The 25,992-nt window shown below is 39.5% G+C and overlaps 1 protein-coding gene across 7 annotated transcripts in view; it reads right to left on the bottom strand.

Moving 5' to 3' along the window:
* The window catches only part of MICU1 (mitochondrial calcium uptake 1), a 246,921-nt gene that overhangs the window by 39,451 nt on the left and 181,478 nt on the right, over positions 1-25,992 (bottom strand). For all 7 annotated transcript variants that reach the window (XM_078077609.1, XM_078077608.1, XM_078077612.1 and 4 more), the window contains one exon: positions 2,360-2,497. In XM_078077609.1, the coding sequence (XP_077933735.1) occupies positions 2,360-2,497 (138 nt within the window). The remainder of the gene's footprint in view (positions 1-2,359; positions 2,498-25,992) is intronic.

Raw genomic sequence — 25,992 nt, 5'->3', positions numbered from 1 at the left:
TTATGATAGATAATTAATAGATAATTAAGGTCAAATGAATGCCTGGACCAAACTTATTTAAAAATTAGTCTGGTAAAAAGAAAAGTGTTTCCTAATGCAAATACTGTGCTTCCAGCATAGGGGCTAAAAAATCCACCTGAACATTCGCCTTTAATTTTTGGAAATTACAATTTCTAACAGATATGAGCTGGGTACTAAGCACTGTAGAAGCTGTCTCTAAGAGAGAGTACTGTTCTCTGTCACTTTCTGTTAATGATGAGTCAGGTCAGTTTCTTTGGTCTTGGTCAAGTGGTAATCATTGTCCAGGGGAAAGGGTAATGGGCGAGAATGAGAAGATCTGGCATCGTGGGGTGTGTGTGTGTGTGTGTGTGTGTGTGTGTGAGTGTGTGTGTGAGAGAGAGAGAGATCGTTAAGAGGCATGCCTCTTCACTGATCTCTGCTTCAGTATGTCCATCCCACGCGCCGGCAAAACCCCAGATGCTGAATCAGTTCTACCATCTGCCCCCTCCTGCACCAGGTACAAGCTGGTGTGCAAAGCTACGGAGAGCAGTGCTGATTGGGGCCCCTGCAAACTCACAGTCTCCAATCGCAGTGCTGCTCAAAAAATGCTCCATCATCTCTTCCTGAATTCTCTAATAATCTTAGTATCAGTCTTTTGGCTTCTATGTTTGCTCCTTTCCAAACTATTTTTCATAAAACAGCCAGAGTCATTTATTTAAACATACATACAAATATACAAGCATTTCACTGCTCACAGCCCTTTAATAGCTTCCCATCCCACTGTGAACATAACCCAAACTCCTTCCATGCACATGCTGGCCCCAATCTCCCTCTCAGACCTCATCTCAGGCCATTCTCCTCCTTGCTAGTATGCTCCAACCACAACAGCCCCCTCTCAGTTCCTCACACATGCTAGATCTTTGTGTTTTCTGTCTCTTATGGACTCAATGTGTCCCCCCGACGATGAAACTTAAACATACACTGAAGCCCTAACCCCCAGTGTGGCTGTCTTAGGAGGTGGGGCCTCTAAGCAAATAACCAAGGTTAAATGAGGTCAGAAGGGCGGGGCCCTGACTGGAAAGGATTACTGTCCTTATGAGACGACGCATCAGAGAGCTAGTGTGCATGTGTGCTTTCCGGCTCTCGCTCTCTCGCTCTCCCTTTCTGTCTCTCACCATGCAAACAACCAAGGAAAGGCCACGTGAGGCTATAGTAAGAAGGCAGCTGTCCAAAGGCTAGGAAGAGAGCCTTCATTAGAAATTTAATTTGCCTGCACCTCAATCATGGCTGTCTGGCCTCCAGAACTGTGAGAAAATAAATTTCTGTTGTTGAAGGCACCCAGTCCGTGGTGTGTTGTGGTAGCAGCCCAAGCTGACTAATACACTGTCTCAGAGTTTTGAACATATTCTATTTCCTTCTTTCTGGAGCCCCTCTTCCCTTGTCCTCATTTTCTTCCTCTCTTCTCTTTCTTGACTTCCTTACTTCCCATTGTAATGTGTCCTCCACTCTAATAAAACCGCTCCCAAAGGTCATCAATTATTACCATTTTGCCAAAGCCAATGGATGTTTATCATCTTACTTTACCGGACCCGCTCTGTCCCATGTGACACTGCAGACCCCTCTTGTCCCCGCACCCTCTACTTCCTTGGCTTCAATTGCAGTACTTTCTCTAACCGTTTCCTTCCCATGCTAGTTAAATGTGCATGTTCCGGGCACCTGGGTGGCTCAGTTTGTTAAATGTTCATGTTCCACTCTATTTTTTCTTTGGCCAAAAAAAGGGCATTTCTTCCCTGTATAACAGTCTTCTGACTGAATCGCATGGGTTCTCATGGCTTTAACTTGAATAATGTGTTGATGATTCCCAAACCTATCTCAGTCATCTGAAGTAGAAGTGAATATCCAAGTGCCTGCTAATCATCTCTAACTGGATAGTCCACAGGCATCTCAAATCAAGATATCTGTAACTAAACTCCTTATCTTCCTCTGTAAACCAGTCTCTTAATTTTTCTCCAGACAGACTTTCTGAATTTTTTTTTTTTTTAGTAAGTTCTAGGTCCAATGGGGGGCTTGAACTCACAACCCTGAGACCAAGAGCTGCATGCTCAACCAACTGAGCCAGACAGGCACCCCGTTTAATTTCTCAATCTTAATTCATGGTGCCACTCTTCGTCTGAACAAGAAACCTAAGGGCTTATTCTGGGCTCTCCCCTCTTCCTCATCCACTGCTCATGTTTTTTCATGTAGCAGAGATGAACTGGTTATCATCTTTGCTTCATGACACTCTCATTACGTTAGAACCTTTGCAATATAACCATACCTTCCCATGGTTCCTTTTCTTCCGATAAACAAAGACACCTACCTTTCCCTCTTTGAAGTGCTTCTTGAGCTGCTTCTGCATGGCGGTCAGCTTCTTGGACTGCACCCCACTGTAGGCCAGCAGCATGCCACCAAACTGCCTCTCAGTAATTTTCCCATCCACAGGGTCATGGCGTTCGAACTGGGAGAGAAACAGAGTGTTCATGGGGTCAAATGCAAAGTATTTTGACACGGAATGTGGAATGATCAACTGTGCTGGATGGCAGAAAATAGTTGATGGCCACCGAGACTGTATTTTTGAACTGTAATTCTAAGATTTGAAAAAATTAATCAGAAACAGAAGATCTGGGTTCTTATTCCAGCTTTATCAGTAATTATTTATGACTTTAGGAAAGTCACCCAACTACTCTGGGCCTCAATATCCTCATGGATAAAACAGAGCTGCTATAACACCTCAGACCTTACAGAGCAGGAGCATCCCTGTGGGGATAAAAACAATGTTAAAACTCCATTCCAATTCATGAGTAATATTATTGGTAATAAGTGCTCTCTGGATCATCCATGTCCCTGCTACTCAGAAATAACTTAAAACCTAATTATCGCCCCCCTGCCAGTACTTATTATAATCAACAAGGAATGACAAAGGAGGGGGATCACTAGTGCAGGATGCCTTAATTAGAAGAAGATGAGCACTGAGTGCTAGAGGTGAGGGAGGACCGTGCAGAAGCTCCTCACAGTGGTAAGGAGGTGCTCTCAGACAGTGGGGAATATGCCAGAAACTAGAAGTTAATGACGGATGTCTATGCAAGTCATAGACACAAAACTCCTAAACTTTCACAAAACCTGCAATTATGTGCTGTTAGAAATGAATGGGAGGGGTGCCTAGTGGCTCAGTCGTTAAGCTTCTGCCTTCCGCCCACGGGAGGCCTGCTTCTCCCTCTCCCACTCCCTCTGCTTGTGTTCCTGCTCTCGCTATCTCTCTCTGTCAAATAAATAAATAAAATCTATAAAAAAAAAGTTCACACAGGCTCTTAAAAAAAAAAAAAGAAATGAATGGGACTGGGAACATGATAAATCGGAACTTAGAAGGTATGGCCAAAGATGATCTTCCAACTGCCCAAAATGTCCCTATAAAACTTCAGTTTGCCTAATCAAAAAAAAAAAAAAAAAATCCTAACACACAAAATTAGAAATGATAAATCATAAAAAAAAATTGTATACAACAAAAAATACAGACACTGAAGATGAATTCACTTTATAATTTTAGGCTATGAACTTTTTCTTAAGAAAAATACTAATTACCCTCCTCTCTAATTGAGTCAAGAAGTAGAAAATCTGAACAGGCCAATTACCATTAAAAAACACTCTGAAAAAAAAAGCTAATTATAAATTTGATCAACTGTATATTTGTAAAGTCGTATCAATTCCTCAGTCTGTACTTAATATTGTTATACACTCACACCTTTAAGGATTTAAAAGAAAAGTAATGCATTTTCAGGTTTCCCCCAAAATGGTAATCAAACACTAAGACATCAATAGAGCTTGAAAAAAATGCCTAGTGCAGGATGCCTTAATTAGACATGCTTATTTACCACAAAACTACTGAAAAATCATCAAATACATTTAAATATGCAGATGAAAAGGTTAAGTATGAAGAATTTCTAGCTAATTTCAGTAATATTAGAAAACTAAGATTTTCATTTAAAAATGGAGACAGGAAGGGGTGCCTGGGTGGCTCAGTCAGTTAAGCGTCCGACTCTTGGATTCAGCTCAGGTCATGATCTCAGGGTCTTGAGATCGGGCCTGAGTCAGGATCTGTGCTGGGTGTGGAGCCTGCTTGGAATTCTCTCACTCTCCCTCTGCCCCTCCCTACCCTCTTAAAAAAAAAGGAGACAGGAAAGTTATTTCAGTGCCAACTGCAGTGTTAATGAAACTTACAAATGCATAAATAACAAAATGGCTAAAGATGAGCCCAGAAACCAATTAGAAAGCAAAAACAATTTGAAGATGATAAAATATCTCCACAGATCTATTGGAAAATAACAATTACCAGGAAATTTTAAGATTCTTGTGTGACAGGGCATAATCCTGTTCTTGTAAGAGGGGTATAGAAAGACATATGACATCGCTAAGTAAGGTATGTCAACAAACATTTCCAGAATGTCTACTAGTTATCTAGCACTGTGTTAGTCATTGTGGAGTACAGGAAGAAGGAGAAGATTCAGTTTCTGTCCTCAGGAACTTCACCATCTAGTAGGGAGATAAGACTTAACATGAGATACAAAATAAGGAAGTATGTAGTCCAGAGTGAATGCTCTTTTAATTCTTATTTCCTCAGTGTGCGTAAGTTGATACACACTCATACCCTCCCCAGTGAGACTGTATCAGTGAGCAGGACACAAGAACTACATTTTAACAACAGCAACCATTTACTGAGCATGTACTATGGGCCAGGAACTTTGCCCATACATCCCTTCATTTAATCACTTAACAACACTATGGAGTAGATATTATCAGCTCCATTCTACAGATGAGAAAACCGAGGCAACAGAAGTTCCACTTGGTAGAGTTGGGGCTCAAACTTAGCTCTGTCTGAATCCAAAGACTGTATCTCAATATCAGTTTCATCCTTCTAAGCAATGGTACATATTCATTCTATGGGATGGCACTGCATTGTTTTAGATAAACTAACACAGCCATGGGGCTTAGTCATATTTAAAACTATTGAGAAACTGCCCTTGAAGCAAAACTTCAAAACTATTTCCAAAGAAATCAACAACATCAATATTAAGTGAAGTCCTCTTTTTTATTAACTCAACTACTCAATGCTTCATTTTTGTCACCTCATCACTTCTACAGAGCTGATTAATTTTTTTGATTAATTTTTGATGATATCAAAAGTTTTCAGGATTCAATTTAAGTTTGATTTATGGTTCAATTTACCATCCTGAAACAAAAGGGAGGATTGATAAGATTTCTGCAAGTGGGAATACTTTCTGCAATGTTTACATCAGATCTTCAGTGAAAGGTGGTACCCAGGCAGAAGTTGGAGATGCCCAGGTCACCAAGCGGCTTTGAGAGGCAAGAGAAACAAAGCTGTGGTCCCTGCTCCCCAAGGCAGGCTTTAACAATTTAGGGTGCTCATTTTACCTTTATCTGGGAGATCTGACAACTCTGGAGCAATTCCATATATCTGAATTAGATGAGTTTGAGGCTTTATCCTACATGACAGACTCAAGGGTGAAAAGCTTCTTGTTTATAAAGTTGGCAGCAGCAGCTTGCTCCAGGGCTTATGAAAAGCCTGTATTCATCTGCTCTCCCCGAAGGGGCATAAAGCTTCACCTCTGTGATTTTCAAAGACAATAAAGACCATTTCCAGGAGAAATTTCCGAGTAACAATTCTAATGCTCAAATTAGTATTTTTATTAATGTTCTTTTGAGAACTCAGACTTGACTTTGGGCAATGGGTTCTATTATCGTCATTATTTTTGTGTGGCTAGAACCTGAAAGGGCCTAAAAACTAGAAAATTCAGCTCCAGCAAGTATGGCCCACTTCAAAGTTACTACCTCCTCTGTAATTTGGTTTCGGACAGCACCTCTCCTTTTAGGTTTTTAGGCTCCTCTGAGGCAAGACTGCCTTATTTCTGAGGTTAACTTTTCAGTCTGATAGTCAAAACCAGGAAAATAACAAGACTGATGATGCTGGAGGAGGTGGGAGAGAGTGGTTTCTCTTTACATACAAAACTGCTAATGGAAACTGGCTTGAACTAATGTGCCATTCATTCAACATTTATTAGCTGAAGACCTCCTATGCTGAGGCTAGGGAGCTCCAAGGGCAATTCCTCAAGGACCTTCATTGGGGCTACATTTTCACAGGCTATCGCTAGACACCATGTGGCTCTCAGGATGAATTGTGTATCTTAAGCCTGTAAAATCCTGTGGGTGCAGCTCCTGGAGCATGGTGTGCATGTAATCCCCCAGATCATGAGACTGTCTTTTGGAAGACAGGTTATTACAAAATTATCACAACGCAGAGAGCTTCCAACTGTGTATCTGGAAGCAATTCAAATGACTAGCTTGCATTTTACTTAGTCAAACATTGTTGGAGCCTCTTATGTTCCACTGCAATAAGAAATTCCAATCTATTTGGTCCTGTGGCAAAGAACGTGTGCATTCCAGCACACCATCCACCATTTGTATTGCTTTTCTGTCTAGGAAGAGAGCTGAACAGCCTCACATTTTCTCTTCCGTAGCCACTGCCACTTTCACGGATACAAGCTGTCAGCTCCCTGTCACTCCCTAGGGGGTTGCAAAGAGGGGCCAGAGAAGAGGAGCCAGAAAACTGTCCGCAAGATTTTTCCTGGCTTTCTTTCCATATTATGCCTCTTATTTCCACCCTTGCCCCTTGTGGAGAGAAGGAATAGCCTTTTGGAAGGACAGATGGTCTATAGATCTAGATGAAATGATTTAAGGAATATGGGAAGCCAGAAAGAGAAGACAATATGTATTATGAACAAAGGCCAAAAAAAGATTTAAAAAATCATAAAAGGAAAAGGAAATCAGTAGCTGCAAGTGGATCTTAATTTATTAAAGACATTCAACGTTAATATATTTCAACAAATGTAAACTTCAACCTTATTCTCTTTCATACAGTTATCTTTCAGGAAATTTTGTCTACCTCCTACCTCCTACCTCCTGCCCTTATACAAGTATTTCAGAATGATCATTTTCTTTTTTTTTTTTTAAAGATTTTGTTTATTTATTTATTTGACAGAGAGAGAGAAACAGCATGAGAGGGGATAGGGTCAGAGGGAGAAGCAGGCTCCCTGCTGAGCCGGGAGCCCGATGCGGGACTCGATCCCAGGACTCCGGGATCATGACCTGAGCCGAAGGCAGTCGCTTAACCAACTGAGCCACCCCGGCGCCCAGAATGATCATTTTCTTGATAGGCTTATTCTAGTTTCTGAACTGCACAATGCAATTAATATAATCTTAAGCCACTGACCTGAATACATCTGTTTTCAACATGACAGTGTTTGTCTTTTGAGTCTTTTTTTTTTTTTAAGTAATCTCTATGCCCGACGTGGGGCTTGAACTCATGACCCTGAAAACAACAGTCACACGCTCTACTGACTGAGCCAGACAGGTGCCCCGAGTATTTGTCTTTTGAGATCTTCACCATACCACTGCAGCAACTACCAGGGGTCTCAGGACAACTGTCTGTTATGCTGACAAAAAGGAAAAACAATGATAGGCCATGTTCTCTAACCCACTCAGTGAGCATGACATACACACTTCATAGTTTGAATGGGAAATCTGTTTCTATAGTTGGCAGGGGACATCAGAGAGCCTCAGGTCAAACTGCCTGGAGCCTGAATTTTCTTGATCATTAAATATAAGATGCATCTTCACTGTCAACACTAGTATCACACCAAACTAAACTGCTGACCTTTTCTACTTCAAAACCAAGGATACTTTCCATTTTAAAATTATTAAGTCCAGGGTGGTGATCAAATGAAGTGATTAAATGGCTGAGTATCAATCACGTAGTTAGACCAGAAGAAGGTTAACTTTTCAGTCTGATAGTCAAAACCAGGAAGATAACAAGACTGATGCATAAACTTATTACAGGATAGTAAAAACCAGGGTATACTTGACTGAGGGTGTCAGGGAAAAAACATTTTAGATCTGGAACAAGGGGTTTCAAGCTATGGTAAGTTTTGGTTTCATTCTATGAAAGGTAATATATTAAAGTGACCAAGAACAAGGGCTTTAGAAGCAGCAAGGCCTGGGTTGAACCCACACTTGCTGCTGTTGACTTTAGCTAAGTGGCTTATTCCCTCTAAGGCTTCAAAATCTTCCCACCAAAAAAATGGAGATAATATTCACAAGCTAAAAGTGTTGTAAGGATTAAGTGAGGTATTATATGTAAAGAAATAAGCACAGAGTTTGGTGCATAGTTAACACTCAATAAATGTAGCAATTAATACTTTTATCACCATGATATCACTTCCCAGGAAGCTAAAAGCTTCAATTGATTATTCTGCTCTTAGCAGGTGTTAACTAAGTTCAATTACTATTTCTCGCGGTTCTTTTCATAATTGCTTTCGGTCAGTCTTTGATTGCAGAATATTACTTTCACATTTGGAAAGCAGAAAACGTAAATGCAACAAATTTTATTTATTATTCAACACATTAGAATGATTTCAAGATTAGACTACTTAACAGTTGGCTGAAGCAGAACATCAATTAACAAATCCTATATCCTGGTCATCTATTACCAGACAGAGAACGTGCATAACAGATGTGCCTGATAAATATATATTGAGTGAGCACAGGCAGAATACCAGAAAACTAATTCACAACACCGTCCTACTGTTGAGAGAACTTCCTACCTGAGACAAGGGTGACCTTTCAATTTCTCCCATAACGGTATCTACTTCCATGAGTGTTTTCTGTAAGAACACTTTTTTTTTTTTAAAGATATTTATTTATTTATTTATTTATTTACTTACTTACTTAAGAGAGAGAGAGAGAGAGAGCAACGCACTTGCAGGGCGAAGGAGCAGAGGAAGAGGAAGAAGCAGACTCTCCACTGAGCAGGGAGCCCACGACCTGAGCTGAAGGCAGACGCTTAACCAACTGAGCCACCCTTGAGAATGTCATTCATTACGGCTAATCAGTAACCGATTTGAGTGATTACTACCTGGTAGGTGCTGTCCTGGGAACTTAGCTCATGTAATCCTCACAACACCCTATAACAGGTACTGTTATTATTCTATTTTATTGCGGAGGAAACATAGGCAGAGAGAATGTAAGTAACTTGCCTGCACAGTTAATCTGGGGAGAAATTTCTCTCTGGTCTCAATCAGAACAGTTGATTTGCTCTTAATCTTAAGTGCACCATAAATCATCTTTCCCTATTTATCCTGGTTACTGGAAGCTTGGAGTCAAATTTGTGGCCTACCTCTAATAAGAACAGGAGACTTTATAATTTATATTGTTCATAATAACCTTACTCCTGGCTTTCTCTTACCTTCTTGCTTTAACTTTCACTTCTCAGCAAGTTTTAATTAACTTTTATCTCACTTAATGTATTTTTTAAGGCCTTTTAAAGTCCTTTCTTGGGGAACCTGGCTGGATAACGCGGTAGAGCATGTGACTCTTAATCTCAGAGTTGAGTTTGAGCCCTAGTTGAGTGTAGAGATTACTTAAAAAAATAAAATCTTTAAAATAAATCCTTTTTTGGGCGCCTGGGTGGCTCAGTCGTTAAGCGTCTGCCTTCGGCTCAGGTCATGATCCCAGGGTCCTGGGATCGAGCCCCGCATCGGGCTCCCTGCTCTGCCGGGAGCCTGCTTCTCCCTCTCCCACTCCCCCTGCTTGTGTTCCCTCTCTCTGTGTGTCTCTCTCTGTCAAATAAATAAATAAAATCTTTAAAAAAAAAAAAAAATAAAAAATAAAATAAAATAAAATAAATCCTTTTTTGAACAAGGCAAGATATAAAAAAATGGTGTTGGATGTCTAGGTTTTTTCAGTTTGGGGTCACAATAAATACCACCATTGGGATAAACTTTTTCTGCACTTATTTTTTCATTATTATTTTTGATCTCTAAAAATGGAATTATGAAATAACACTCTACAAGCTCTTTAAAATTTATTATGAAATATTTGATCTATACAATAATATACATAATAGACAAGTTATGAAATAATAATAATAATAATAAAAATAAAAAACACCATGAATCTCCCACTTAACCTGAGAGAGGAAGAATTAGCACAATGGTGGAAGCTCATCTCCCTCCCTCCTGTAAGAGGTAACTACCATCTGGATTTCTTTTTCTGTTGTTCTTTTTTTTAGTTTAAAATACATTTGTATCCCTAAACAATATATTATTTCTGCTTGCTTTTGTACTTCACAAAATGGTATCTTAGTGAATGTATTCTTTCATAATTTGTTTTTTTCAGTGCTATATTTTTTCAGTGTTATGTTTCTAAGACTCATCAATGTTGATACATTTACATGTACTTCTTTCAGTTTTACTGTTATAGATTTCTATTGTTTGAAAGTACTACTATCTGTTTTCCTACAAATGAATATCTGAATTATTATCAGCTTTTTTGCTGTTATGAACAATGCTATTATGAATAGTCTTCTATCAATGTCTGTGAAACATGAACAAGAATCCCTAGTCTAGGGTATAGATCTAGAAATGGAACTGCTGGCTTATGAATATCCAATTATTATTATATTTACTTTAAAAATATTTATTTTATATATTATTATGTTTTATATTATTTTGGTCATATGGTTTTTGGTCTCTATGCATTACATATGATATTGCAAAATATATTTTATATATTATTAATCATATATTTATTATTATAAAATATCAAAAGAATCTCCAATACTTTTACCAGCTATATATAAGAGCTCCCATTGCTTCTCATCTTCAGCACCTGGTATTGTCAGACTTTTTATTTTTTGCCAATCTAGTGTGTTGAAAAGTGGTAGGTATAAACTCTTTAATGCTCTTGATTCATATTATCAAATTAATTTCCAGGAAGATATTTCAATTTACAGTCCCAGTAGTATATGAAAATACCTATTTCTCAGTACACTTGACAATATCAAGTATGATAATAATAAAAAAAATTATAGCTAGGGGGAAAATGTAACTTTTTTTTAAAGATTTTATTTATTTGAGATAGAGAGAGAGACAGAATGAGTTGTGGGGAGGGGCAGAGGGAGAAGCAGACTTCCCGCTAAGCCAGGAGCCCAAAGCAGGGCTCCATCCCAGGACTGTGAGATCATGACCTGAGCCGAACCCAGGCATCCCAAATGGTAACTTATTTTAATGAATATTTCTCTGATTACTAGTGAGGCTGACCATTTTTCTAACACGTGGATTGGCCATTTCTATTTCTTCCTTTGAATTTTTTGTGTATGTTCTTTGCCTATTTTTTTGGTAGAAAAATTTTTGTCTCATATTTGTCTCATTAATTTGTAAGATTAAAAGTATTTGCCCTTTATTAATATAGTTTTGTCTAAGTTTGTTTTATGCATAGAAGTTTTATTTTTTATTATTTTTTTAATGCATAGAAGTTTTAAATCTTTATTGCAGTGAAATGCATGGATCTTTTTCTTTATGAATTGTTTTGCTGGTTTATATCTAGCAACTCTTTCCTTGTGAGATAAGAGGCTAAGTATTGACTATGGTTTCTTCATTTAAAAAAAAAGAAAACAGGGGTGCCTAATGGCACAGTCGGTTGAGCGTCTGACTCTTGGTTTCAGCTCAGATTGTGATCTCAGGGTGATGAGATTGAGCCCCACGTTGGGCTCTGTGCTCAGCGTGGAATCTGCTTGAGATTCTCTCTCCCTCTGTCCTTCCCGCTCATGCTCTCTCTCTCTCTAAAATACATAAATAAATCTTAAAAAAAAAAAAAGACGAGAAAACATAGCAAAATATTAAAACATATCTCTCAATACCAACCAAAGTGATTAAATCCTCAGAACAAAAAAGGAGATTATCAGCTAAGTTCGTTTTAAAAAGTCCTCCAGTCTGCTGACTTTGAAACTAGTCTGAATGTTTGGGAGTTTAGAGTAACATGGGGTTAAGTTTAAGCCTAATAATCTCAAGTAAATTCAGTCCAGTTAACTTCCTTTGTTTTGTTTTATTTAAAGGTATACAACCGAATATTGAACAAAGGAGAAAGCAGGAAAAAAATCATAGTTCAACTCCAAAGAAAAGAAGGCATAAAAAGGCTAGTACACTTAACTTGAAAAAATTTCTTAGGTAGTTAAAGAATAATCCATACTCTATCATTCACAATAGCAAGCATTTATATAGCACTTACTATGTGTCAGATCCTGTTTTAAGTGCTTCCCATACATTAACTCACATGGCATTTTGAATTACACAAAATATGTGTGGTTATTTTCCTCTAAGACTTTGATCAATACGAACAAGAGACTCTGGCAAAATTAACTGCTATTTAATATTCCAATCAATCTATGAAATTAATGTTTCCACATGGAATTGTTATATAGGATTAGTCTCAAGTTATTTTTTCCTTTAAGATAACTCTTTCAGCAAGCAGGTCTTATCATAACCAATTTCTGCTTTCAAATAACCATTTTATTCTAAATCACAGCAACAGAAAAAAGAGATCTGTCTTGTGTTAATATATTCCTTTGAGAGTTGAGGCTCAGCATTATTCAGAGTTCAAGGACATTCTTCTTTTCATATGAGATCATAAGAGTTTTGGAGACAATCTGACTGTTGGAAAAAAATATAAACGCTCCAATTTTAGGAGGTAAGAACCAAGGACTAACTGTAGTAGGAAAGCAAAGTGCTGTTTTCTTTCACTGCATGTCAATGTTTTCCTCTGACTTCATCACTTCTGTAGCTAGCTCTCTGGGATCTACTGTCAAGGTGAAAAGTACATTTTTCCATACCTTTTTTGTCCCAGCATTGCTGACAGCATGTCAGCATTCCTAAGAGAGTTGGAGATTTAGCTTGTTCATTAGTTAACACTTAATGACCACTCTACAAGGCTTGATGTGCTGACTTGACCTAAAGGTGTGGCAAACTATGGAAGGCAGCAGCCAGTGTGAAAAGCTATTAAAAAATAATGATGACAGTTAAGATAAACAATTTACTTTGGCCTTGGTGTATTCACAGTTGATCACTTCCTCATCATAGTGAGTGACTGAATAAAGAAAAAGAAGTCTCAGTAAAATACCAGCAAACCAAATCTAGCAATATATAAAAAGGATTATACACTATGACCAAGTGGAATTTATCCCATAAATGAAAGGGTAGTTTAACACCTGAAAATCAATTAATGTAAGATATCATATCTTACATTAATAAAGATACAAAAATTGCATGATCCAAAAAGAAAAAAAAATGAAAAACTATAAAACCAAATCAAATACTTCTTAATAGCAATCCTGGGGAGAGAGGCGCTAATTTCTTCATGTTACCATTTTCATAGGAGAATATGGGTAATTTAGCCCATTATTATAATGGGAGAAAACCTTCTAAGTCAGTAGGCAGTAATCACTGGCAAATGATCAGAATATCAAAACTTGCATAACAGAGGCAAGGAGGATATTAATATTTAGTGGGCCCCAGCATGATGTAAATTAGCCATCAACTCACTAAAATATGCAACATGTCCCCCAAGCTGTGATGATCACGTGCCTAATGCTTTTTCATAGCAATAAAATATAAACACAAAAGCTTTTCTATGCAAGGGGAGTCTAATCAATTTCAGACCTTCTTTTTCCAAAGGAAACTTTCATCAGCTGTGAAAGGACTTGGACTCCCTCCTGGCTCCAGAAAAAGACTTATTTTATGCTCAGCATTTGGGTTTTTATGTTATTTTCCCTGCCTGGGATGTTGTCCCCCTTCGTATCTAGCAACACAAACCCTGTCCTCCATTGAACTTAATGTCTCTTCATGGCTCTGCTGGCTATTCCAAAATACACTCAACTTTCTTGAGTCTTCTAAGCTCCTACAGTAGGTAAGGTCTAGATCTCAAAGACGAGTATGCTTTGCATTATATTATCCTTTATTTTTTAAAGTGCCTATATCTCTCTCATAACATTATACACTTTTAAAAAAAAATATTTTATTTATTTATTTGACAGAGAGAGACACAGCGAGAAAGGGAACACAAGCAGGGGGAGTGGGAGAGGGAGAAGCAGGCTTCCCGCCGAGCAGGGAGCCTGATGCGGGGCTCGATCCCAGGACCCTGGGATCATGACCTGAGCCGAAGGCTGACGCTTAACCAACTGAGCCACCCAGGCGCCCCAACATTATACACTTTTTGACAGAGTGTATGCCTTGTATATTTTACTGTGTCATACCCAGAGCTGTGAGCACACAGCATGTGCTCATTTATAAGATCACCTACTAATTTCGTTTTATTATCTAGTAGGAGCATAAGACATGCTTTCCAGCCTACACTCTTGAATACCTAAGGAGAGACTGTGCCACTTCTTTAGAATTGGTAATTATTCTATTTAGGGTAATTTAGGGAAAAAAAATCCTACAGTTGCCCTTAGAGTTTCAAGGATATGATTAGATGGCGGGCTCTGTGATGAAGCTCCATTTGCTCCTTTACCTGAGTGCAGTTATATATAGTTGACCCTTGAACAATATGGGTTTGAACGGCATAGGTCCACTTATACCCAGAATTTTCCAATAAATACAGTACAAGACTGTAAATGTATTTTCTCTTCCTTATGATTTTTCTTTTTCTTTTTCTAAGCAGGTTCCATGCCCAACAGGGGCTTGAACTCATGACCCTGAGATCTAGAATCGCACGCTCTACGAACTGAGCCAGCCCGGCACGCCTCTTCCTTATGATTTTCTTAGTAACAATTTCTTTTCTCTAGCTGACTTTGCTGTAAGTCATAATATATACAACATACAAAATACGTGTTAATTGACTGTTTTTGTTACTGGTAAGGCTTCTGGTCAACAGCAGGCTGTTAGCAGTTAAGATTTTGGGGAATCAAAAGTTATATGCAGATTTTTGACTGCGCGGGGGGAGGGGTCACTGTCCCTAACCCCCACGTTCAATGGTCAACTGTATAAAACTCTCAATAATACTTAGTCCACATCTAACAAACTAAAAGAAACAATAAAAATAGGTAAATTAAGCACACAGGAGGATGCAGACAAGAGAGGTGATGCCAGACTCCATAGGCCAAAACGCTTTTTACTCAGAGTTTGAAATTATGCTGGAATGATAAATTGGGTGAGAATGGGAGGTACATTTATTCATTCCAGTGAAAACCGTGAAAACCACAAAAATCCATCAATAATTCTGTCACTTATATTAGAAAATTACCATATCATCAGTTTGTATAAGATTCAAGCCAGGGTAGATGTTGAAAAATCAGAAGAAAATCCCAGGTAGCAGTGGAGCGTTCCTTTAAGAAATGCTGCATTATTAATGCTTTTGATTGCTCAAAGGACAGTACTGTGTGGAAAAACACAGATTTTGAGTCAAATAAAAATTTAGAAGAGTTGGGCCTGAATATGATGAAGTTTTAGACCAATTTATTTTGCTCATAATTCCCTCTTATGTGTGTACAAGAATGGCATATAATATATCTTAACTTACAGGAGCATTTTAATAGATATTAACCAAGTATTTTTGGTGTAAAGAGAGCATTTTTGTCATGGTTTACTTGACAGCATTTTTTTTTCTTTCTTAGTGGCACATAAAATAATGGTCCATCTTCCCACTGTTTTTTTCTTTTTTCCACTGCTCATGTTTTAGATTCCATGAAAAATGGCAGTACACCTACTTAGCACATACTAAGAGCAGAATAAATGTCAGCTATTCATAACAGTATTATTATTATTATTATTTTTAAAGATTTTATTTATTTGACAGAGAGAGACACAGTGAGAGAGGGAACACAAGCAGGGGGAGTGGGAGAGGGAGGAGCAGGCTTCCCGCCGAGCAGGGAGCCCGATGGGGAGCCCGATCCCAGAACCCTGGGATCATGACCTGAGCCAAAGGCAGATGCTTAATGATTGAGCCACCCAGGCGCCCCTCATAACAGTATTATTATTATTATTTTTAAAGATTTTATTTATTTATTTGACAGAGAGAGATACAGCAAGAGAGGGAACACAAGCAGGGGGAGTGGGAGAGGGAGAAGCAGGCTCCCCGCAGAGCAGGGAGCCTGATGTGGGACTCGATCCCAGGACCCTGGGATCATGACCTGAGCCGAAGGCAGACGCTTAACCAACTGAGCCACCCAGGCGCCCCCCTCATAACAGTATTATTAATAACAATAAATGTCAGCTACAAATAATAATTTGGGGGGTCACACTTGCTTCTGTTAACTTCAGCTCTATTTATTTATTTATTTATTTATTTTTAAAGATTTTTTATTTATTTATTTGAGAGAGAGAGAATGAGAGAGAGCAAGCACATGAGAGGGGGGAGGGTCAGAGGGAGAAGCAGACTCCCTGCCGAGCAGGGAGCCCGATGTGGGACTTGATCCCGGGACTCCAGGATCATGACCTGAGCCGAAGGCAGTCGCTTAACCAACTGAGCCACCCAGGCGCCCAACTTCAGCTCTATTTAGAGAGAAACAAACTTTGTTCTCTATAAAGACAATACAGAAAAGAAATTGAGAAAGGAAAAAAAAACAGCTCAGCCCAGTAATTCTTTTAACTCTCCTTTCTACTCTTCACATTCACATTTTGCATGTTTATGAGGAGGAAAAGAGGCAGGAGTGGAACTATGTTTAGAGGATGGAAAGTTAAATTATCAACTCTATTTTCCATAAAAACTGGACTTATGCAAAAATTTATGGAAACAGGAGCTGTAAGAATAAATTATAAGTCCTATAGTTACTACATATGGGACACAAACAAATGGACTCAGGGATAATAATGTACAAAATGTTTCCTGTTCATTCTCTTATTTAAATCTCATAATTACCCTTGAGATAGGTAAAATAGCTACAGTCTCCATTTATGTAAAAGGAACCCGAGATGTGAAGAGTAGTGGGACAAAGCCAAGACTACAATACAGTCTGGTAGATTTTAAAATTACTCTTCATGGAAGGGTACCTGGATGGCTCATTTGGTTAAACATCCGCCTCTTGATTTCAGCTAAGGTCACGGTCTCAGGGTCATGAGATCGAGCCCTGCATTGGGCTGTGCCCTGGGCATAGAGTCTGCTTGGGATTCTCCCTCTCCCTCCACCCCTCCCCCCCAAAAATAAAATAAAATAAAGTAAAATAAAATAAAACAACTCTACGTGGATGTGTATTACTGGCATGATTACAGCCATGAAAAAATTGCATAATATTGTTTCTACAAAAAAATGATTTAACAAGCCATGACTAGAGGCTGATTTTAAGATCACGTCTGTGTACATATTCCTAATAAATACGAAAAAACCAAAACAGGTAATTATAAGTTACATTGCCAGATTATACTCAGGAGTAGACAGCATCATAAATAGTTATTAGTTGATGTTTTCTATAAGAACAATGTCCATAGACACAAGTTATGAAAAAAATCAGTTGTGCCTGAGTTAGAAAAAAGGCTGTGTTCAAGGAATCCATCATGAGGACCCTATGTTCTACACATGCTAAATAGTTTAACTGAGAGAAACACAGGTCTATTATACTAAAACAATAAAATAGTTAAGGTTATATCTATTTTTACCCATATGAACTGAGCTAAATATTAAGTTGCATATTCTCAATTTTCTACGTTATTCAGAAAACACCTAAAAAAACTATAGTTTGAGGGCATTACCTCTAAAATTAGAAACACATTTTTTTTTTTAAAGATTTTATTTATTTATTTGAGAGAGAGAGAATGAGAGACAGAGAGCACGAGAGGGAAGAGGATCAGAGGGAGAAGCAGACTCCCCGCCGAGTAGGGAGCCCGATGTGAGACTCGATCCTGGGACTCCAGGACCATGACCTGAGCTGAAGGCAGTCGCTTAACCAACTGAGCCACCCAGGCGCCCAGAAACACATTCTATTCTTTGTTCTCCAGACCTCAAATCTCAGTTTATCTCGCTTGAAAGACTGATCCCTTTTTGGACGGCTTAATCTTATCACTCATTTTATTTCTGACCATTCAGAAAGTCACTGTATAGGCAATGAGCTCATGCTCATTAGGTTCTATGGGCTGGTTAATATTTTTCAATACACTAAAAATGATGTTGGAAACTGCCAATTTTTTAGAACAGAAAATGAAGAGCCAGAGAGTGGAATATAATATACAGGAGTTAGAATTCAGGTTAAATTGAGTGACAAGCATAGGAAAACAAATGCAAGAAAGATGGGGCGACTGAGGCTCACAAATAGATAGCTCACTGAAGCTTTAATACAGAAAGTCAGAAGAAACGATGGGTCCAATCACAGGCAGGTGTAAGGCAAAGTATCTCCTAGGCAAGAACACATCAGTATCATACTCCTTTCATTAAAAAAAAAAAAAAAAGAAAACATGTTTTTCCCCAAAGAATTAAAAAATAAAAGTCATTAAGTTCTTTTATGATGACAATGGTGAGAAACAGAAAGAGAACTTGCCTTCTTTTTCTATTATTTTCTTTTTTAAAGATTTATGTATTTATTTGAGAGAGAGAGCACGCGTGTGCAGAAGAGAGTGCACACGCACGAGTAGGGGGAGGGGCAGAGGGAGAGAATCTCAAGCAGACCCTAAGTGTGGAGCCCAACTTGGGGCTCGATCCCACGACCCTGAGATCATGACCTGAGCCGAAATCAAGAGTTATTCACTTAACTGACTGAGCCACCCAGGTGCCCCTATTTCTATTATTTTCTAGGTTATTAACAATACATTCAGCTGTTCCTGGCTGGCCAATCACCCATTTTAGAGTACCAAAGAGAAACTATCAAGTGAAGTTATGTGTCAAATCCTCAGCGCTAAAGGTTTTTTTGTGTTTTTTTTTTTTAAAGTCACCAAGCTAATTAAGATTGTCTTTCTTAAATGTTAGTTTTTCATTTTGCTTTGTTTTCTTAAAGCAACTTCAGAGACATAGAGATACTTTTCAATTATGTGGCAGCCTCTTTGTTTCTAAAAAGAGCTAATTAGGAATGTTTCCTGCTTAAGCATAAGGTTCTTTAACATGGCAGTTAATTAGAATAATCGAAACTAACCATGATACCCTATAAGGCACCTAGAAGTCATCTGAAGTTCATTCATTTTCTATTATGAGCTCAGTGACCCCAGAGTCTTCTTCCATAAAGTCTGGGCATGTTTTGGGGTCATTATTTTTAGTTTCTCTAGTTGTATTAAGGCCTCTTTTTGCTGCAAATAATGGAAACCAATGCAAGCTAGCTTTAGCAAAAAAGAAATTTAGGAACCCCAGGAGACCGAGGCAGCTCACAGACGGGAAAGGACTGAAAGCCAGGACTAGAAGCTCTCATTTCTGTGTAGCTGTTTTGGTCTCTGGTTCTGTTAGCCTTTCTTCTCGGTGCTTCATGGGTCTACACAGTGGGTAGAGGCCATTACCCTGGCATTCCAGAGAACACGTTATAGTTTAACCACCAGAAGAGACCAACTGTCCCTAGTCCCAATTTCAAATTTCCTATGGAGAAATTCTGATTGGTCCAACCTCGGCTGGGCATCCACTCCTGATCCAATGAGCGAGGGTGGGGTGGGGGTGGACTGGGTGACAGGGGGCAAACGAGGGAGGCACAAAGTACAAGCGTGGTTTCCAGGAGCCCACACCTGAGTTTGAGAAGTACTATGGAACAAATCCTAGAGAAGAAGGAACTATTGGAAGTTGAGTAGATATCCCCAAAGGGACCTGATACACTAACCCACAGGATGCCATTGAGAGAGACAGGGAGGGTATATGCATGTGTGTGTGCCTTTATCAGGCTGTTGTCCACATGTGATGATATATTTACTAATTCAGTACTATTTCCTGAGTATCTTGCTTGTGTCAGGTACTATGCCAGGCACTAAGGAAATAATGATGAGCCTAATATTCTCTCAGAAGGATTTAAGTAGTGTTTGGAAACAGATCTACAACAATCAGATGACTATATAATTAAGTGATCTGAAGAAAAAGTATGGGGCGGTTTGGAAACATCTAATATAAAAATGTGGTCTAATTTGGGTTTGGAAGATGGTGAAGCAGGGAAGACTTCTTTGATTGGGTGAGGTGTAACTGAGCTCTAAGGCAACTAGGGGAAGGGAAAGGAGGACGAGAGTGTCCCAGCAAATCAACAGTAGTGCAAAGGCCCTGAGGTGGAAGACTGATTGGTATGAGATGAATTTGGAGGAGGCAGCTGCAGAGCTCAAATTATACAGAGCCTATAGGCATGGGTTTAAGTTTTTATTCTAAGAAGGATAAGGAAAGCGAGAGTGGCTATAGTAAGACTAGTAAAGAGGCAACTGAAGTAATCCAGGCAGAAGATGACTAGTTTGGGCTAGAATGGTGGTGGAGATGGACAGAAGTGGTTGAATGAGATGATATTACTGACAGTGATTGTGGGAGTGGGTGTGATGAAGAGATCTGTGCCTAATTAGGTTCTTTCCTGCTTTGCACACATTTTTCTGTCACTCTAGCTACGCGCAAAGCCTATGGTTGCTTGGTTTTCTTACTGCTTAACCCTAAGCCTTTACTTAAAGAAAGTCAGATGACTCCTCATTTCTGTCCAGCAGGTCTTGCTCTTGCTGGTGCTGGCAGAATGTATATGTTTGAAATTATACTCCCTGAAATCTTTAAATTACTTTTACTATCTTTCCTTCTTGGGGTCCCTTTAAATTTGGAACACCCGATACATCAATGTGAATGGCCAATGCAAGGTAATAGGGCCCGTGGCAACTATTAAAGAAGCTGCTCTTACAATCTGCTGTAGCTCCCAAAGATAGCAGAGATCCCCTACTTTCAAGGGTATTTAACTTGAGGAGATAGATGTAACACAGGAGACAAAGATACTAATATTAGTTGGTCATTCTCAATCCTATCCCTTTACTACAATTCAAATACCCACCTCCTTGCCTCTGGCTGTCCTGTTGCTGGGTGGCAACAATAAGCCCCAAATCATTGAGGGAGGATACATGCCGTCCATGGCTTTGCGTACTAGACAAGACTGCCACATAAACACGAGGTCAAAATTACTGCACTGTCTTCAGTATGGAGGCAGAGAGGAAGTTAATTGGTATTTTCGATGAGGACCAACCGATGGAATATACTAAAATTATGCCACCATGGTAACATCATGGGGAAAATTGCACATTGCTCGGTCACGTATTTACCAGCAAATATTGGCAGAGAGAGGCAGGTATTTCAAATACTTGAAGCTATCTAGTAACTAGGGTTTGACATATACTAATTATAGCCTAGCAGTATTCATTTATCAAGATGATGTAACTTTTACTCTGCTCTGAGGATCTGCCTTATTGAGCCCTCTGGCAGATGGATGTGGTGACTACTGAAAAACCTGAGTGGGAAGGTGAGTCGTTTTGGATGACCTCTATAAAGCAGGTTTAGAAGGGACTGGAAACCTATGTCCCGTTATGCCGGTTTGAAATTAATTACGTTTCACCAGGAGAGTAGGCTCCCGGGCACAGCTGACAAAGTATGCTTAAAATCTGATTAGCTTTTGGTGAGTTAATGATTGCACGTTCAAATAAATGGACTTAGTATACTCACTGGATCAACCAACTCCACAATTTATTATTTTTCTTGGGCAGAAATTGAATGTAAAACCACATTAACATCACACGTGAGGTTATACATACTCACAAGTGAGGAAAACCAAAGAGATTGCTCTCCCGGCTTTCATAACCCTGTCAGAACATAAAGATATATACTTTTAGTGAACTATAAAAATTAATTCAAATCCACAGGGGGAAAAAAAATCCCTCAGAGGCTCTCTGAAATCAGACTGAAACAAAATCAGTAAACCAACCAGTATAATTTCCTGAGCATTACAAAAATCCTAGCCATTATTTTAGATTCAAATTTAAAAACCAGTCTCAGGGGCGCCTGGGTGGCTCAATCGGTTGGTGTCTGACTCTTGATTTAGGCTCAGGTCATGATCTCAGGGTTGTGAGATAAAGCCCTGCGTTGGGCTCCTCGCTGGGCGTGGAGCCTGCCTAAGATTCTCTCTCTCTGCCCTCTGTCCCACCCCCACTCTCTCTAAATAAATAAATAAATAAATAATGTTCACAGTTCATCACACTTAAGAAATGAACATTTTCAGACACCCAGAAGGCTAACACTAAGTGACACATTATCTAAGTGTTTTTATATATATCATATTTTATGTATCATGGGAGTAAAATTCCTTACATCTTGAGTAAAAAAGTAACTTGTTAGGTTTTTAACACACCACCATTATGTCAGTGGGAATTTCCCAAGTTGACTATAAAATATCATGGAAAAAAATTTACTCTCATAATAGATACTGAATTACAGAGTGATTTTTTTTTTTAAGATTTTATTTATTTATTTGACAGAGGGACAGCGAGAGCAGGAACACAAGGCAGGTGGAGTGGGAGAGGGAGAAGCAGGCCTCCTACCGAGCAGGGAGCCCGAAGTGGGGCTCGATCCCAGGACCCTGGGATCATGACCTGAGCCGAAGGCAGACGCTTAACGACTGAGCCACCCAGGCACCCCCAGAGTGATCTTTACAGACATTTTCCTTAAATTGAGAGAATAAATTTACAAGCATGGAAACTAAACACATCCTAATGTTTTGGCCATAAAGTGAGATTTATTTAAAATGTTCAATACTTCTGCCACTAATGGGAGCAATAAACCATGGATCATAGCATAAAAGGGACTAAACCCCACTCCTTGAAAAAAAGAAAATCGAATCCTGAAGATTTAGAGGAGCCTTCCTCATCAATTCAAAAGCTACATAGAAGGCACATTTCTCTGGAGACGGGAAGGGTCTGGGATGGGAACATACCAAGCATTTGCATAGCCTGGATTGCAATAACATGTGGCTGGGTGTCCAGTGAAGCAGAGAGAAACTATTAACATACAGTGCTTGAATACTCCTAGGAAGCAAGCGTATTGTGGGAGGGAAAGGGACGAGGCTGCCGCTCTATTCACTAGATTCAAAGTTAATGAAACATGGGGGGTGGGGAGAGACTAGGGTGGCCCTGAGCAGTGCCAAGTGGTGCAGAAAGGCAATGAGGCATCTGAAAATAAAATCACCACAGAGCTGGAAGATAAACTGGTGGGACAGCCTCTACAATGAGCCAACTGCTGGGAAAGGGCGCAATGGCACTGGATCCATGAGACAGCACTACCATGGACAGCATGTCACTGGAATGTTCTTGACACAGGCCTCCAAAGGCCAGTCTTATATTCTGGGGAAGGTGGTGAGTTTATACGTGTGGTAGTCTGTATAAAGATGTCCCCCCATGTTCCCCATCTCTGAAGACTCATGTTCTTGTGTAGTCTCCTCCCATAATGGTCCAGGGTGGGTCTGTGTGGCCAAAAGAACGCAGCAAAAGTGATGTCACTCCTCAGAGGAGGTAATAAAAGACATCTTGGTTGCATTTTCTCTCTCCTGGATCACTTGCTGTACGAGACGCCAGCTGCCATGTCCTGAGAGCCTTGTGAAAACATCCACAGAGTGAGGAACTAAAGCCTTTTACCCACAGCCGTGTGAGTGAGCTTGGCAGAGGATCCTCTAGCTTAGTCAGGCTTTTAGAGCCTGCGTCTCTGGCCCACAGTGTGGCTACACTTCATGAGGGACGGCTGGAACCAGCTAAGCTGCTCCTGGATTCCCGTCCCTTAGCAACTGTGTGATAGAATATTTGTTTTAAGCTGCTAGGTTTGGGGGTAATTTCTTATGTAATAATAGCTAACTAATATAGCTGTAATGCTCCAATTTTGGAGACAGGGGGTTAGAAACTATCTTCTTCCGTGGCAAAACCACTAGAGCTTGAGCAGGAATCTATACTAGCAATGGCGGCGACACCAGAGCTGGAGTTGCAGAATCAGACACATTACCTCAGACAAGAGCGACAGCTAAATTGGTCCTATTAACGTCAATGCATCCCAAACGTCATTTTGTTATACAGAGAGAGGGAAAAGGAGAGAGAAGGAAAGAAAGACAATTACCACAACAAAAAAGCTACCAGATGGGGAAAGTAATTCCACTACAGCAAATGCTTCCAGATGCTTCCAAAATTTCTGTTTTCACTTTGCCAACTTTAATAGTACAGAAAATCTGAGAACTCTTAAAGATTTTATTTATTTGAGAGACAGAGAGAGAGAAGAGAGAGCACGCATGCACAAGATGGGGGAGGGGCAGGGGGAGAGGGAGAAGCAGACTCTCCGCTGAGCAGGGAGCCTGACCTGGGACTCGATTCCCAAGACCCTGAGATCATCACCTGAGCCGAAGGCAGATGCTTAACCGACTGAGCCACCCAGGCGCCCCCATGAGAACTATTTCTATACTGAAAGGAAAATATAGTATATTAGTACTCTTAACAACGATGACAAATAATCCTGTATATGATGTCCGGTAAAGAGAAAATGATCAATCCTGTATTCAAGGAAAACTACTTCAGTTTCTTCCTTAATTTCTGGCATCATGCTCCATAAATGTATCTACATAGAAATATAAAAAATAGGGGCACCTGGGTGGCTCAGTCATTAAGCGTCTGCCTTTGGTTCAGGTCATGATCCCAGGGTCCTGGGATCGAGCCCCACATCGGGCTCCCTGCTCCGCGGGAAGCCTGCTTCTCCCTCTCCTGCTCCCCCTGCTTGTGTTCCCTCTCTTGCTGTGTCTCTCGCTGTCAAATAAATAAAATCTTAAAAAAAAGAAATATAAAAAATATTATCAAACATCTCACTGAGCAATATTTCCAGCACAATGAATTCAATACACCTCACTTATTTTTATAGTTGGATATAATGTAAATCACTGATTTGGGATTACAAATCTAATCAACCCAACGACTGTGAAGTTGGCAATTTCCTGGAATCTTTTCAAATTTTAGAGGCTCTGAAGCTGCAGAAAATATCCAGATGGGCCACTGGCCAGAGATGTCAGGAAGCACAGGTCACTGGTCTTCCCTTACTTCCTCTGCTGATAATGGAAGAAGTGCAGGAGACACCAACAGTCTGTGGGACGGTGCTCTGCAGAGCAGCTGGACGCAAAGCATCTTGGCAAGAAGCAGGCGGCCATGAAGGAATGCGTAAGTGAACCAACCCTCCGAGAGCGCATGATGGGTGTCAGGCATTACCCTGGCTGCTTTCTTATCTCGGGGAAGTCTTCCTGACAACTCTATGAGGTAGATATTACTATGACTGTACATTTGAATAAATTAAGGCTCCCAAGGTCAAAGAGGTAAAATTTAAAAATCCAAATGACATAATTGTATACTGATTACTCTTTTGACAAATATTTACTGTGCACCTACTGTGTGCATACCTCCATCATTGTACTTTTCTTCCAGTGCTGTAATAACTGCCTAACTTCTAGCCTGATTATAACTCCTTAAATTCAGGAACTGGGGTCTACCTGCTTTTGTACCTAACCCAATGTCTGGCACATACCTAAGGACTCGATAATTTTAATTTGTTATTAGTAAAAAAAAACCCAAAAAACAACCAATTGTTACATTTTTTGGCTTTATTTTTCTGCTAGGTAGACAGGCTATCAGATTTCAAGGAAAGACTAGTAAAGAAAAGGGGCATCCTAAAAAAGACGTTTTGGCATTACTTTATTTGGAAAGGCTTTTTTTAATGCTAAAAAAAATGACTGATGTATCTTGTACTTCATTAGTCCAAGAAGCTTTAATAAGAAAAAAAAATCATTCATGCTAATGTGGTAGATTCGATACAAAACAAATGAGGAGAATGTGGGTGGGGAGGGAGAAAAGGCATTCTATTATAATAGGAAAAAGGAGAAATGAAGGAGACTTGAGAAAAAGACTTTTCTATGCCGTTAACTGAATTCGGAGGATAATAACTTGATGTAATATATATGACCCTCTAAAGTGGCATTTGCTTGGAGTCTGAATTCAACAGGCTGTAATGCATTATTTATTCACAAATTACTGCAAAGCTGGTTCTGGTTCCTAAGACATTGTCTAGACTCCCTAGATACCTCTAAGGCTGTATGGCAGGCTAGAGGCTACAGCTATTATTAAAAAATCTCCTTTTCCTCTA

Source organism: Halichoerus grypus, chromosome 7 (assembly GCF_964656455.1).
Source record: "Halichoerus grypus chromosome 7, mHalGry1.hap1.1, whole genome shotgun sequence".
In the NCBI taxonomy this organism is placed as follows: domain Eukaryota; kingdom Metazoa; phylum Chordata; class Mammalia; order Carnivora; family Phocidae; genus Halichoerus; species Halichoerus grypus.
This window is presented reverse-complemented; position numbering and strand designations above follow the sequence as displayed.